Here is a 16,033-nt window from a genome sequence, read left to right as displayed (position 1 = left end):
GGTATATATTGATATCTGGACATAGTGTGACTGTGTAGTTTTGGTGAAAAGTCTGCTATATGAGCTGCAACTTTTTCAATAAGCATTCTTCGCATTTCAGCATTCCAAATTGCTTCAGGTGTATCAAAGTCTCCTAGGAAAATTTGTGCAAATTTTTCTGCTCCATGATTTTCTAAGTAGCTAATCATAGCATCTGGTAAAAGTTGTCCTAGTATACTTTTTTGCATAATATCAGAAGGTGTATTCTACAAATTAAATAAAAGCAATCAAGGTTAAACTTTTTTTATTTCTTTTTTCTTTTTTTTTTCTTTTATCAATAACCGCGTAAATTTATTTATTTATGAACTTACATCGTCGCCTCTGAAGGCTTGTTTGGTGTGAGTCAATTGGAGAAATCTTGCTATTGGCAAAACATTAGAACCAGTATACATGAGAATAAAATAGAAGACACCTGTTAAATAAACTTTGGAAATATCTGGATTATCTTTCATGGTTTCACATAATAATGTCGCGACTCGTTCAACAAGAACAGGATCAAAAGTTAGTAACAATTGAACAATATGTGGCAAACATTGAAGGTCAGAGAGAAGCCGCTTTACTCGAGGTAGTGGTCTTATTACTGCATTATCAGAATCTCTGCTTGGAAAGTATTCGCACATTTTTATTAAGATATTTAAAATTAATGTCGCCAATTCACTTTCATTAATTACGGAATTTCCTTTTGCTACGAGAGTCCATTTCAACTGAGGTACTTGCGATAATACTCTCCAACTATCTAATCCTTGAGCCCAAACTTTTGTTTTATGCGATATTTGGTTTGACACATACAAATCTCTTAGATCTTTAATGTTAATTGGCCCTTTTCTCTTGTCGCTATCATTGTAATACCATTCTTTCTCTATGATAATTCCCTGATCGGGACCAGCTTCTATAACGTTCGTTTGAGTTGGAACAACAGCTCGCGATGTGTGCAAATGTGCTAAAGTTAATAGGTCTACCAAGGTTCGTACACCATTTTGATCCATAATATCCTTAACGTTCCTTCTGTGTAAAATAAGTTTCTCAATGAACATAACAAGACGATCTCGTTCTGTCCTATCAATACACCGCTCCAACATTCCTACAATGTATTTTGTATCAGAGAATGGTCCAATATCTTCGTAATATCTTCCATAAACAATTGTCATAGCTTGTAAACAAAGGCACTTCATATCTACTTTTGTTGTTAATAAAAAACGATGGTATAAATCATTGAAAAATTCAAACCTGAAAGTCGCAGATGTTCGAAAATAGTTGAAAAGTTATTAAAAGACAAAGGTTGTAACAAAAATTGAACATTTCGATTAGACTCCTGTCAGATACCCGCTAGGGCGGAGTCCGGCATTAATGAGAATATCACATTGTTAGTAAAATAAAAAGGAAATTAAAATTATCAAAAGACTTACGATTTTCTTATAGGACTGTCTGGTGAATCTTTTTCCAGTAATAATCTGAGATAATAATCGCCTATTTTTACTTCGTCCGATAAACACTGATACTGTACTTCAAATTCGCGATGATTCCATGCAATTAGTGTGCCGCCAGACAAATCTTTATCCGAAGAAAATGCCCTTATCTCATTTTCCAAAGCCGTTCGAAGCTCTTCTCGCGTTTTATGATTCCAGATCAAATTTGGAAGAGCATGATCTTGACTAAATTTATAGTAAAAAAGTTTCCAGTTAGCTTCAGATTTCACTCTCTCTCTACGTTTTCTAAGAACTATCGGCCTTTCTTTAATTTTTTCTTTTCGTTCAATACCAACTCTAGCTCCCCAATGTTCAAGAGCATTTTCCAAATGTTTCTCAACAATTCTCATTTGTCTCTCAATCGCTATCCACTGAGGACTTTTTTTATTTTTTGCAGCATGATCTATAGCTATTTTTACGTTATCACGGTAATCGAGTCTTTCTTCTTCGTGAAATGATTCTGGCACTTTCTCATCCGAATCTAAGTAGTTTAATAATCCAATGGGCTATTAAAAACAATTTAATTTCAAATATTAAAAAAATATTTTTAATAGATTCATTAAGGTAAATGATAAATAACAACGAGTGAAACAAATGCTTCAGATTCTTTGTAATTATGTTCTCATTGTCTCATTCTCATTATCATTATATAAAAATATCAGTGCTAAGTTTATTATTTGAAATATTATTTTTCTAAAATATTAATGTATAATATAATAACTGAATGTAAGAAGTATCAAGAACAACTCCATCGTTATAATTCACAGAATGCCTTTTTTAAGTAGCATAATAAATTAGATTTTCTAACTATTTTATTCTAACTACTTTAGATATTAAAACGTAATACTTTTACAAATAATTTATACACAGTAACGAATCAATTGCTTTTAACAATAATGAATAAATACATAAATTTTAGATAAAAGTAATAAATAATATGTTTCAATATCAAGTAACTTTATTGTCAAATTTTTTTAATCAGGGCGCCATAACCACTCGAGCTATATTATTATATCAAATATTAAATAATTTTACAGTATTTTCATTGAAAAATATACATTACATCGGCATATAATTTTGTGCATAAATAATAAAGGAAAAGCAACTTTTCGAATATACCAACCATAATCCTTTTTAATAAACCCATTGCCGTTGGATGACCCGTGACCCAGAGTCCAACAAGATGTCGACACAGTTGCCTATGAGTCAATAATCTGCCGTCTGAACCAGTGGTAAACAAACTATTAAGAAGATGCCTGGGCAATGCACCTTCCGCAAGAGCCAGCTCTTGCATTTTAGCAGAGACTTCTTGCGCACCTTCTTCAATAATGGCCCTCATAATTAAACCAGCGCCTTTAACGATAGCCAAAGACGGATGCTGAAATAGTTTGAAAAGGGATCTTCCTCGTGCGGCAACCATTTCTAGCAAATTGTCAAAATGTTTGCCATCGGTCGTTTCACTGTATGGGACGCATAAAGCAAAAGTCAAAAGATCTAGCATTGCGGAGACTACAATAGCTCCCGTTCCATGGTTCTACACATAAGATAGAAAAGACATTGAAAAATGAGAGCAAAATAACATAAATGAAGTTTATTAGTCATTATGGAATTATAATACTTACAACATGATTTATCCACATCTCGAGTAAGCTCTCTAAAAACTTATTACTACTCAAAAGACTACTCTTATTCAATTGCTCTTGTCTCAAATCACAGTCGTCGTGCATTGGTTGCATGAGAGCACAAATGCAATCAATGGCAGCTTGAGTTACACCGCAATCTTGTCGTTTTAACGCTTTTACAACTTTATTACCGATAGCTTCACGAAAACCAAGTAAATTGGTAAAAGCTGTAAAGCCAACTTTACTGGCAACCAATCTTCTCAATGTGTGAAACTGCGCTTCAATTTCAGTGTCTGTATCTACATCCTTATTTACTACAGTATTCAATGCTCCAAGGATAATTTTATCTTTATTTTCCGTAAACAGTCCCTAAAAATGTTAATACTTTTTAAAATTATAATAAAAATTTTAAACTATTCTAATTTAATGTAATAACTAATCTAACATCACAGTCTAAACTTTAAATCAATAACTTAATATTTAATAATAAAACAATATCAATAATAAAAAATAATAATTAATAATAATTATTGAGAATGTTATTTTCTTACATAAAAATAGATTTTCACTAATAATTGACATCTATGGGCAAAGTATTCAAGAAATTATTAAACAAATTATAATTAGATAATCGTAATTACGTTTAGTGTTTACTTTAATAATGTATAACACCCGATGTTTATTGGCATTCAATGTCAATGTGGTTCTTGAATAATTGGTAAATTGATATCCTAATAATGAAAGTACAACGTTATTTCTAAAGAGTACTTTAAACTTCTATTTAATGTTAATAGTACAAAACTAATGTATCCTACAAAAAATTACTTTTCAATAGTATTGCATTTTTATGATATCGCTAATATTTTAATAATTTTTAATTTTAATGTTATTGTTTTAAAGATTTAAAAAATTTCAATTAACATTTAATACTTGATTACATCATTAATTATATAATGATTAATTATCAAAGCTCCCTATCACCTCATCATACATGAATTTATTACAAAAAATTTCAATCGAATATATTATCAACTATTTTGATAAAAATCATTATTATCAATTTAAAAAATGCAGCATTAAAATCAAATTAATGAAATTTATGGGCGAGAGTTGATTACTTCTTCAACGTCTACCTTTGGATTGCAAATAGGAAATAGGAAAAAGTTTTCAATAATAACAATTATGAATGAAGATAAAAATAAAATGAATAAACAACTAGTGAGAATTAAAAATAAAACGATGAGTATAATTTTGGATATTTGGGTAGCTCGGTTTACGGTTTAACGTAGCAAATAAATATTCACAATTTTTTTTTATATTCAAATGCGTTAAAAAAATTACAAACAAATAAAACAGAAGCGATATCATAGAAATTTAGAAAAATAATACAAAAGTCTAGCTGTTATATTTCAGAAATATTTTTCATTTATACTAAAATAAATAAATGTATATATATATATATGTATCAAGCAATTTTTTCTTAACAATTATAACAATAATTGAATCGATGAATATTAAAGAACTTATTAATAACATATCATTGCTTCTTTATATAAAAGGGTTATGATAGAATTATTTATTTAAATGGCTATGTAACTATAAAAAATAAAAAACATATTTATTTAATTTATTAAAAAAATTTTCATGTATTAATCGATGAAATATTTTAAATCGTAGAAATTTTATCTCAGCTATTTATTTTATTATAGCGCGACTGATAATCTATATCGAGAATCTAGTAATTATATCTAATAATTATACATTAATATTAATTTTGGAAATCATTGAAGTTGGAGGGTTATATTACATTAAATTATATTTTTAATTTATTAATTATTATTATGTTAATACAGAATGATATTGAATGTTTTATTCAGTATATTCAATATAATGATTGTTGTAATATACTTGAAATTGTGAGTGCAGTGCTATGAGAGGATCTGAATAATTTTCTGATAAGGCAGAAAATAGAGTTCTCGGGATAAATGCTGAGGGAGAAAAGTATTGGGGATTTGAAATCAGAATCGGATAGGACGGGATCGTCATACGATCCCGACCAACGGTTGCATGAGAGTTAGTAAAATGATAGCTATATGATGAGATGTGACAGAGAAATTCGGCGAAAATGTAACGGAAGAGGGTTATAATGGTAAAGCGAGAGCATAAAAGCTTCGACAAATAGCGATGAATATTATTTTCTTGTTATTTTCATATATCTTAAGTAAATATGATAAAATAAACTGAATCAAAGAATAAGTTATATTTCGAAGTATATTTTTGCACATGTTTAAATAAAAATACTGTGCATAATTATCGCATATCTAAAATTTATGAAAAAAATATTTAAGTAAAGTTGTATTTTTATTTATAAATGTATATTTACAATGTCATACATTACATTACTTAAATTACTAGTAAATAAAAAAGAGAGAATATAGAATGTATCACATTGCATTATATTATTTACAAATTTTTGTTTTAAATGCAATATATAATTAATAATTGATTTGATAAGAATCTTAATAAGTAATCAGAGCTTAAAGGATTTTCAATAAAAATGATTTGCTATTTTCAATCGCCAATTTTATAAATTAAAATTAAAAAAATTTGTAAATTGCTATTTAAATTATTTCAAGCTTTAATTATAAATAATGTTAATGCTTTAAAAGTAATTTATTGTTGCTTACATTATTACAATACTTTCAATTTATTTTTACGTTAACTAAATTTTTTATAAACAATATTAAAAAATGACATTTTTGTCTAACAATCTATTTAATTTCTTTACTTGTTATACAAATTGATATATAAATTTGTAATGTTTTAATTTATCCTTATTTCCTTTCCATTATTTAATAATAAACTTTTATTTTGATAACATTATCAAGAGAGTTTATTTTAATTGCTATGTTTGAGCATAAAGTTCAATGACTTAGATATTAGATAATAATATTTTAAATAAATTGTTATAAAATATTAATTTATTCATTAAAAAATTGATTGCTTCAAATTGATTAATTTAAAAACTAAAACGTAATATTATTTTTCAAAACTACTATTTTGCTATAAATATATTTCTTTGTAATTTTCTAAGTATGATTATGCTGTGAATGTTTAACAAATTTGAATTATTAATAAATTTAAGTATTTTGTATTAGTATTTTGTATTATTTTATATTGTTATTATCGTAAATCATTTGAGAGTAGTAATTGTTTGTAAATAGTATCTTAAATAATATACTGTATAGTTTGCTATTATATATATAGTATAATATTTAGTAATATAAAACTATAATATTTAAAAATGATAATGTAATATTTAAAATATATAGTATAATATGCTGTAATGGTAACTTAAGTTAAAATTTTTTCCTTTATTTTTAAATAAAACTAACACTCCTTTATTATATACAAATTAGAATAGAATTTATGTTGAAACATAACATATTTGTTATTAAAAAAATATAACTTATTTTATTATAAATGTAAATAAAAACATAATGATAGATCATTAAAATTATTTAATATATTAATAAATATTTATCCTATTATATAATATGTAAAATTATAACTTACATCTTGAGTAACGGAATATAAAAGGCCACTATAAGGAATATTTGCATTAAATCTTTCTAAGATTTCTGCAAACGTACGTCCACCAGGTGGTTGTTGGATAAATTTCACATGCGATATTTCAACTTCCTCATCGACTGGTAGGCTGAAAGGTCCTAATCTCTTACCACGAGCTATGGGATACATTTTTATATGTACGTCTCTATTGCCAGACGCTCGAACACCGTCTAATAATGATGCCAATAATGAATCTCTGTCGGTTGCAATATAACTACGTATTTGTCCATTAATATATTGAATATTAAATAGTTGAGGATTGTCATTATCACGAACTAAAGCAAAGATATCAGATAGCGGCCTTAATGTGCAAATATTGTAAGTTTGTGGATCTCTCTCTAATAAACATGTGTCCGAAAGGCAAAGGGTCCTACGTTGAGCTTCTGAATGTCTTGATGAATTTTTATGTACAGTAAATTCAGAAACACTTGTAATATGCTCGTCACTACTGAACTTTCCAAGTCGTTGAGCAAAAAAGTCATCAAGTTTTATAGATTCTTTTGGTACTCTTATAATTATACCCAGGTTATTCATTGCAGATTCAACCAATTTCTTTTTTATTTCTTCTATATATTGTGAAGCAAATAAATGCAAACGTCCAAATCCGCCGCATACGATTACAAATCCATTTGTATAGTCTTTTACTGCTACAAGGCCCTCAAAATCTTTATAACAATAACTGGATAGTACCATATTTGTAGCTGGATCTAACTGATCAAGACTATATGAAGTAATTTCCAGTACAACTGGTAATCTTGTATCGGACCAATGATGCTTATAAGCTGCAAACCTCTGAAAGATTAAAATTAATTGGTAAAATATTTATTAGTTTTATTTTTAAGTAATATTTAAAATGTATTTATAAAAATTATTTGACGCTAAATTTTTATTTATAAAGCACTCTTTACTCTTATTTTTTAATAAAAAAATACAACGATTTACCAAAATCTCCTTTGGTTTTTCTGTAAACTGGCTTCTATATTTGAGGGCTTCTGTAAGTAAATCAGATCTATACTCTGAACTAAATTTCATTGTTTCTATTTTTCTTTCTTTTCGCATAGTAATACTAAATTCATGTGAACCAACTTGATTTTTATTAGTTGGTTGAACACTAATAAAGTCAGCATACTCCCACTTATTTGTAACTTCTAAAGTAGTTGGATTATATGTAGTTATACCCATAGAACCAATTGAAAAAATACGTTTATATCTGAAATAACAAAAAATTAAATGTATGAAAATTTTTATAATTATATATTAATTTAAATATAGGAATCAGTAACTCAGTATTTAGAACTTAGTAATTAGTAATTAGAACAGAAAGAATACATAGAAACTAACTTACTTTCCCTTCCACGAGTGTTTGGTGACTAGAAAGCATGCAACATCCTGGTTATCCCTTAAAGGCATCATTGTTTGACGTCTTGGTGCATTTACTAGTCCAATTATAAAATACTTTTACAAATATAAGATTGCAAGTACTTTGAATTATTTACATTTATTATTTAGCAAGCGGTTATTTAGAAAATAAAAGAAAAAATCATATAAATATAGTAAATTGAACAAAGAAAGATAGTTTCGTAATAGTTGGCCTGCAATGCCCTGCAGTACTGAAAATAATAATCAACTACGAACTTTACCGCGCGATTGTCACATTAGACGACCTTTGTGCCCAGGGAGCGGCCATGATAGCTGGCTGCTAGCTCCTGGGGGTGTCTACATACTCGTGTCGGTCAGCTGTTTTTAGATGTCAGCACTGTCAGTTATACAAATAGCTTAAAATTAAACTTAATTCTATAACGACCTATAATTACATTTTATCAATATCGGTCCTTTTATTTTATCCTGGAATAACGATTTATTAACTTTCCTAAAGATTTATCAATTAACAGTAAAGTTTTAAATAAATTGTTTATATGGATTATTATATTCATTACGTTATTCAGTTAAATTCAATTAATAAAACCTTCCAAGTCCATAACGTATTCGTCGTTATGTTTTTAACGTGGATTAGGTATAAATTTACGAAAATGGCTAACTTTGCTAATGCAGGCAAAGTTTAACAATATTTTATTTAATTAGTAACTAGATTTATATGATATATTTATATATTTAAACCTATATGTGTACATATCGCAAAATTTATATTATATAAAAAATAATTGATAACTTACAATTACCATTTATCTCCTTACTCATTACTTATTGTTTCTTTACCTACATAATTTGAAAACAGATTTATAAATGAAAATATTAAAAATGTATTACAGTATGTAAATAATAGTTGTTATATACATATATAAAAGATAATAATTATAACATAATAATTACAAGATAATAATATACTTGATCATTTTTTCTCGGTAATTTCTACAATAAGTACGCCCATATACAAATCATAAATAATATAAGACTATATTTAAACGGTGAATATTTTTGGCTATTTTAAGTTATGATTAATAATTTTAAATAAATAAATTGGTAAAATTAATAAACAGTAACTATGTGTGATATACAAGTTAGTATTTTTACTATTCTAGATTTTCTTTTTTTTTTTTACGATCTATTTATGTTATTTATATGACATCGGTGCGAATAACTTTTAATATTATATTTAATAAAATATATTAGTTACTTTAAATAAAATATTAGCTTATACACTTAAATGTACATAATTAAGACTTATGATGAATTGCAGTAAGATAATTCAAATGATTTACTTTTTCATTTTTTAACATTTTGTGCATAATTTATATATAAAATTTTTTTTAAATATTCCATAATCATATTAGTTGCGCATGCGCGTGGTGTGTATTTAAATTATTTCTATCTGAGAAATAAGAGTATTTGAACATTTGTTTAGAAAATAGATTTATCATTTTAATTTTAATAACATCATCGAAATAATTTTATCAAAAAGAAGTTAAATAAAAATAAAAACTCAGATGATGTTGTAAGTTATTTATTTTTTTTTTTTAATGTGTAGACATATATGTCTCTTTAATTTTTCACGCATTTGACTAAAAATGCTTTGTCGTTCCTTTGGTTCGAAGAAAAATAATGAAAAAAAAAAAAAATTTGAAAAATAATTAGTATAATTAAGAAAGTTTGGTTTTATTTTGAAAATTACATAGATTATCTTTTCATATAAATACATAACGGATTTTGGAATTATGTCAACAAAAGCAAACGTAGAATAAGGAAAAGAAAATAATCCTATAGATATATATTCTCAGTAAATGCGAATCTGAACAATATTTGTGTAGACAACTATGAGTAAATTCTGCGACATACCAAGCCTGCGCAGAACTGTTTTTTTCCTTATTTGCTAATGCGCTAATGGCTATTTCGATTTTATAAATTTTATTGTTTAGAAAAGCCAGATTGCTCAAACGAATGCGTATGTATAATTATAATATTAACAATATATTTAAACACAATGAACTTCAAATTGTCTAAAAAATTCAATGTTATATATTTTACTATTATATTATTTATATTGAGAATAAATTGTACATACGCCACTTTTTATAAATGAATATAAAAGTGTCAAGAGTTATTTTAATGTTAGAGTTATACATAGTTAGTATTATATATGATAGGCGAATCGTTAAAAATTACAATTAATCGCTTAAAAACTTTTACAAAATTAAACAAGTTTATTTTAAGAACATTGTATTTGAAAATTTCGTATATAAGATCAGGCAAGAGTATAGTATCTATCTGAATAAATCTTTTCCTGTCTTTCTAAATATAAAATTTTAATTTACGTTCATTTTTTTCTTTGTATTTTTTTTAATACAAATTTTGTTTAAATCTCACATTTCCTTTGTAATAAATTATGATTTAAATATTAAAAGTACAATATTTATAATTTTATTAAAATATATTGATATTTTATTATAAATAAGCTTTATTATATATATATATATATATATATATTAATTTTTAATTAGTGCTTAATATCACAATAATATTTCCAGTAACTCAATTATTATGATGATCATACAAGGTACAAAATATTTAAATGATTACGTTTATGTTTGTTGACAATTACAATATAATTTTATTAAAATAACTTGAAAAGCATATTTATAATATAATTGCATCAGTATTCACAAATTAGTTAGAATTTTGCAAATATAATACAAATCATTGTGCATTTTCAAATACTGAATATTTATTAACTTTTTAATATATTCTTTATTTTTTTTAACTTAATTAACATAAAATATTATTGATATATATTATAATAGAGTATTTAAAAAGTTATAAAATTTCTGTTTATAATATTTTTTTTTTTTCAGGTTTTTTTTTTTTTTTTTTTTTTTTTTTAATATTTCTAATAAAAACAAAGTCAACTAATGTTCATTTATAAATGTATATAGGCAAAATACAATTTTAAATAAAAAAAAAATAACATTATTACTTGCACTTTTGATTTTTTTTGAAACATTTCTTTTTGCTGATGAACACCAAGGTATATTTTCTGTTTTTCACTCACATAGTTTTCTTTTTTCACTGCATTGCCATATAGAATCTTTTTGTAGGATTTTTTAAGTTGCAGTGATGCGCTAGTTGTGAGAATTTTTACCAACTTCGGCTAACGCTAGTCGTCAATCTCTCTTTTCATCGCTCGTTTAACTCTTTGACATAGTCTCTCGCTTTTCATATCAACTTGTACTTATGCGAAAGAAAATTAGTACTGGGTCAACCTCAGTCTATAAGCTCACTGAATCGTAAAATATCTTTGAATACATTAGATTACATACTTTGTTTAAGGACTTAGATAAAAAGAATATTAAAATTAATATATTGTAACAAATATAAAATATATGTAAAAAAATTTATTGCACATATTTTAAATTATTCCATTAAAGTCAATTAAAATTATTCTACAGCTTAATTCAGTATTGAAATCTTATTAAACTCTAGAGGTAGCATCTAATTGAAGGCATAATACAAATTATATTGTTTATTAAAAATTAATGTTGAGAAATTTTTTCCAAAAAAAATATTAAGTCATTATTTGAATGTTAATCTTTTAAAAATAGTCTATAATGTTTTACATATTGTTTTTGAATGACAAAAATAACATGTATATTAATAGATTGAAAAGAAATCCAAGAATTATATTCATTAATATGTAAAATTACTCTTAAAATTAAATAAGAAAATGATTTTATTATATCCGAAAAAAATAATTTATCTGTGATATATATATATTAGTTTATTATTTTTCAATTAACATCCATATAATCTTTTTAACGGTAAAAAAAGAAAAATTAATTAATATTGACCATTTATGATATATTATAAATTTATTAAATATTTTAATTATTATTGTTAACAATGTTATTATTAGATTATAGTTAACAAGCCACTTAAAATTTATATTGTTGAGAATCTGTCTCATTTCTTTCTTATTTTATTTTTACATTGAAATTTTTTATTTTATTTTACTTAAGAATTAATTTATACGCTTAACGAATTTAAACTTATTAATGAATATATTGATCGTTATATTATTTGTATTATTTGCATTATTTTTAATATTTAATTCCTCTTAATTCATTTTTCCAGAACTAGAAAGATATTATTAAGATATAATTAGAATTATAACTTAATAAAAGTTCCGAATTTGCAGATATAATGTTTCATAAATTTTTAATTCATTACATTCCAATTAAATATAGGCATTGGTACTTGAATAATTTTATTTGTAGAAATATTCACTCTCTTGTATAAATATAATAATACGGGGCATATTGAACATTAATATTTTTTTACTTTTAATTAAAAATTATAATTATAACTCTAAATAATTTATTTTTTTAATAAAATTCAAATCATATTATTTTTTATTGTAATTGAAAAATAGTAAATATTTTAAATTATAATTGCAGTCTCTGTCTTTATTCAAATATAAAAGTATCATTTACTATTTTCAATTCTTCGATTATTTTTATATTACAAAATACAGACAATATGTCTAAAGTAATCAATTGAAAGTATATTATATATAAAATTTTTAATAGTCATGAATAATTTGTAATTATGTTCTATTTATGGAATTCAGTTGCATGGCTTACGTCATTTATTTTTCAAGTTAATATTAAATAACATTCAATATTTTATCAACTTTGTTTTACCATCTCCTAAGTGGACCATTATAATTCCTATCAAGTTATCGTGCTTATCTCATATTACACTTGATCAAGCTTTAAATTTACTGACCGAGTTAATATTTTTGTATGTATATTAATATTACTAATTCTATCATTTCTTAGTGTTTACAGATTAAGTGTATATGTGTAGTTAGTATTTCAAAATTTTATATTATTCTGATAATATAATTTAATATTTATATTTAAGGTTCCTATTTCTAGCATTGCGTCATTCCTCGCTCCATTTTCTACTTTACGCACGAACCATAGTTTATTTTTACTTTATACATAAAATATTGAGCTTCTATAAGTTTTATAATTATGATTAAACTTAACTGAATTGATTTTAACTTACTATTATTCATTCAGCTCTTAATTAATTAAATATTTCCATGTTGATAAATTTATGTACTATTTTTTAATTTCATTATAAATTTTTAAAAATTTTATATTCTGGTTTTGTATAAAAAAACTTTTGTTTTTATTTCCATATTCATATTTTTATTTTATTTTTTTTTTTTTTTTTTTTGATAAACTTATTGTATTAGTTTGCCTTATCACAATGAAAAGAATAATTATTTAATTTTTTAATATTATCTTTTTATTTTTTAATTCAGTATGTTTAAGTCTATTAATCCTTTAACACATTTTGAATAGCACATTGTTAAAACAAAAAAAAAAGAAAGAACTTTCATTTTGTATGCTACAAAGTTTGTTTAAGCTTTTATAATAAATAAAGTATAAATAATTATAATGCTGTATGTATGTATACTTATAACGGTTGTATTATATTTACGATCAGAATAACTTCATGTTTCTAATACTTCAATTGAGAAGAATTTTATATAATCAAATGCACATGCTTATTAGTTTTAATATAATTTAATATTATTAATAAAGATTTGACTCTCGATAATTAAATTCAAATCTTATAAATCTATAGTATAATTATTATCGGAAAAGTGTACCACATATTAACCTGAATATAAATATGTAATAATATTATATTTGAAAAAATTGTAACCGATTAATCATTTACATTACTGTATATAGTTTTGAATAGTTTACCAAAACCTAAATTTTTGTGTAAGTAATAAGCATTTAATATATGTCGCTTAACTTACTCAAGTTTTATAATTAATTAGAAATAGTTGTTTGTTACTTATTTCCTTGAAGAAACATAATTTTCTAAAGAACAAAAATTATAAGATTTATTAGTTATACTGAACTAGAAAGTATTGTATCTTTATTGGAGAAGTAAATTTCCAAAATGATTTATTGAAAAATTTGATACATTAATCAAAGATTGTTAAATTCTTAATTAAGTACTAGTCATACATATATGTTTTTAAATACCGTGTTTAAAGTAATGAATATTGAGATTGTAATTTTTACATTATTACAAAAATTTATTTTTTAACTGATAATTGTGATTGGATTTAGATTAAATAATTAAATTGGTTTTATTCTGAAAAATTATAGTGTAATAAATAATTTATATAATTTGATAATTGTAGATCTAAGATTCTTTTAAATTTTTAAACTTTTAGATTCGAAGTTGAATAAAAAAAAAACAATATCAAATGTATACCATAAATATAATTTATATAATATAAACGTGGTTTTATATCATTTCAATTGCTTTATTTTTAATTTTAGAGAATTGGAATTTTATTCAAAATAAATTTTAAATTAAATTTGATTCAAATAATTTAATAATTTAAGAGAGTAGTGTATTGCGATTAAGAAGAATTTTACGTAGCCGTCGGAAAATATTTTGTTTGAAGGATAAAGACTGTAAATATGGTTTTTATTGTATTTGTTTCCAAATTTGAATTAAACCATTATTATTATGTAAAATTTATTATTAACTTAGATATTTAACAAATATAATTGTGGCAAATAATATAGATATGGGCGTAAGTAATTCTCACGGATTCAAACAAAGACAATACCAACTTGAATAATATAAAATGAATGATTTCTAAAACTAATTTGTTAAAGTTAATTACTCAGCTTATTTATTTAAATTTTCCCGCAGATGATATTTTTTATTATTTATAACTTTTATTAGACACTAAATATAATATAAATTAAATTATAGCTTTTTATATATGAACATTTAATTATAATTATATTTAATTTTTAGAGTAAAAGAAAAATAATAGTTATTTATATTTTTTAATTAATATATAAATAAAATTTTTAAATAATATATATATATATATATATATATATATATATGTATGTGGAAGTTCCAACTTGGATTATTAAAATTTTTCGATTTTTATATTATTCAATAAAATTCATCAATTTTTTTAAATATATGAACATTTTATGAGGAAAAATGGAATTAATGTAGGTGTATATACAAAAAGTAAATAATTGTTTTAAGACAATAATTATAAATTTAGTAAGAAGATGGTATTTCCATTAAAGAGTGAAATATTGTAATGAAGAACTTAATTTTATTTAAATTTTAGAAATAATTTTTGTTATAATAAATATTTGTTATAATAATAAATTTTTAATGGGTGTAATGAACTAAAGTGTGTATAGATTAAATTGTTCGAGAAGTCTGTATTTTTATTTAATGAGACAACAGAGTTTGCCTTTTTTATAGAATATCTTTTTGAATCTTTTCTAATAATTAATAATTAATTCTAATGATTTTAATAATAACAATAATATCTTCAAAATATATTAATATTTAAATTTTTATAATGGTTTTTATTTAGTTAATACATAAATAATTATTACAAGATATAGAAATTAAATTAAGAAATCTTTATATAATTAATTTAATAAAAGGATAGAATTAATAACAAGTTGTCGCTATGTGTTAAAGTACATTTAAAAATCTATGAAGTACGAGTTTTACTTATGGATTATGACGATTTGCTTATGTACTACGTGAAGAAAAAGGGGCAACAGAAATTAAGAAGAATCAACCATCTTTCTCCTTCTTCTCCACTATTAGAGAGATAAATATTGCGGAGGGGGGGGGGGGTGAGAGAGACTTTTTTCACGCGTCTTCTATCTTTCTCTCGCAGGCCTTCAAGTCTATTATTTAAAGCGTTTGCTTTATGTATGTCTGTAAGTCTTATCG

General features: G+C 24.1%; 1 protein-coding gene across 1 annotated transcript in view; it reads right to left on the bottom strand.

The window, feature by feature from the left end:
- Rme-8 (receptor mediated endocytosis 8) overlaps positions 1 to 8,251 on the bottom strand; it is a 12,222-nt gene extending 3,971 nt beyond the window's left edge. Inside the window, exons 1-8 of the mRNA XM_011505977.1 lie at positions 8,103 to 8,251; positions 7,700 to 7,967; positions 6,704 to 7,549; positions 3,128 to 3,496; positions 2,629 to 3,039; positions 1,446 to 2,011; positions 351 to 1,266; positions 3 to 245 (exon numbers count right to left, since the gene is read on the bottom strand). Of these exons, the coding sequence (XP_011504279.1) occupies positions 3 to 245; positions 351 to 1,266; positions 1,446 to 2,011; positions 2,629 to 3,039; positions 3,128 to 3,496; positions 6,704 to 7,549; positions 7,700 to 7,967; positions 8,103 to 8,170 (3,687 nt within the window). The 5' untranslated portion in view covers positions 8,171 to 8,251. The remainder of the gene's footprint in view (positions 1 to 2; positions 246 to 350; positions 1,267 to 1,445; positions 2,012 to 2,628; positions 3,040 to 3,127; positions 3,497 to 6,703; positions 7,550 to 7,699; positions 7,968 to 8,102) is intronic.
- Positions 8,252 to 16,033: the final 7,782 nt, after the last annotated feature.

This window comes from Ceratosolen solmsi, unplaced genomic scaffold (genome assembly GCF_000503995.2).
Source record: "Ceratosolen solmsi marchali unplaced genomic scaffold, CerSol_1.0 scaffold7, whole genome shotgun sequence".
Taxonomy (NCBI): domain Eukaryota; kingdom Metazoa; phylum Arthropoda; class Insecta; order Hymenoptera; family Agaonidae; genus Ceratosolen; species Ceratosolen solmsi.
This window is presented reverse-complemented; position numbering and strand designations above follow the sequence as displayed.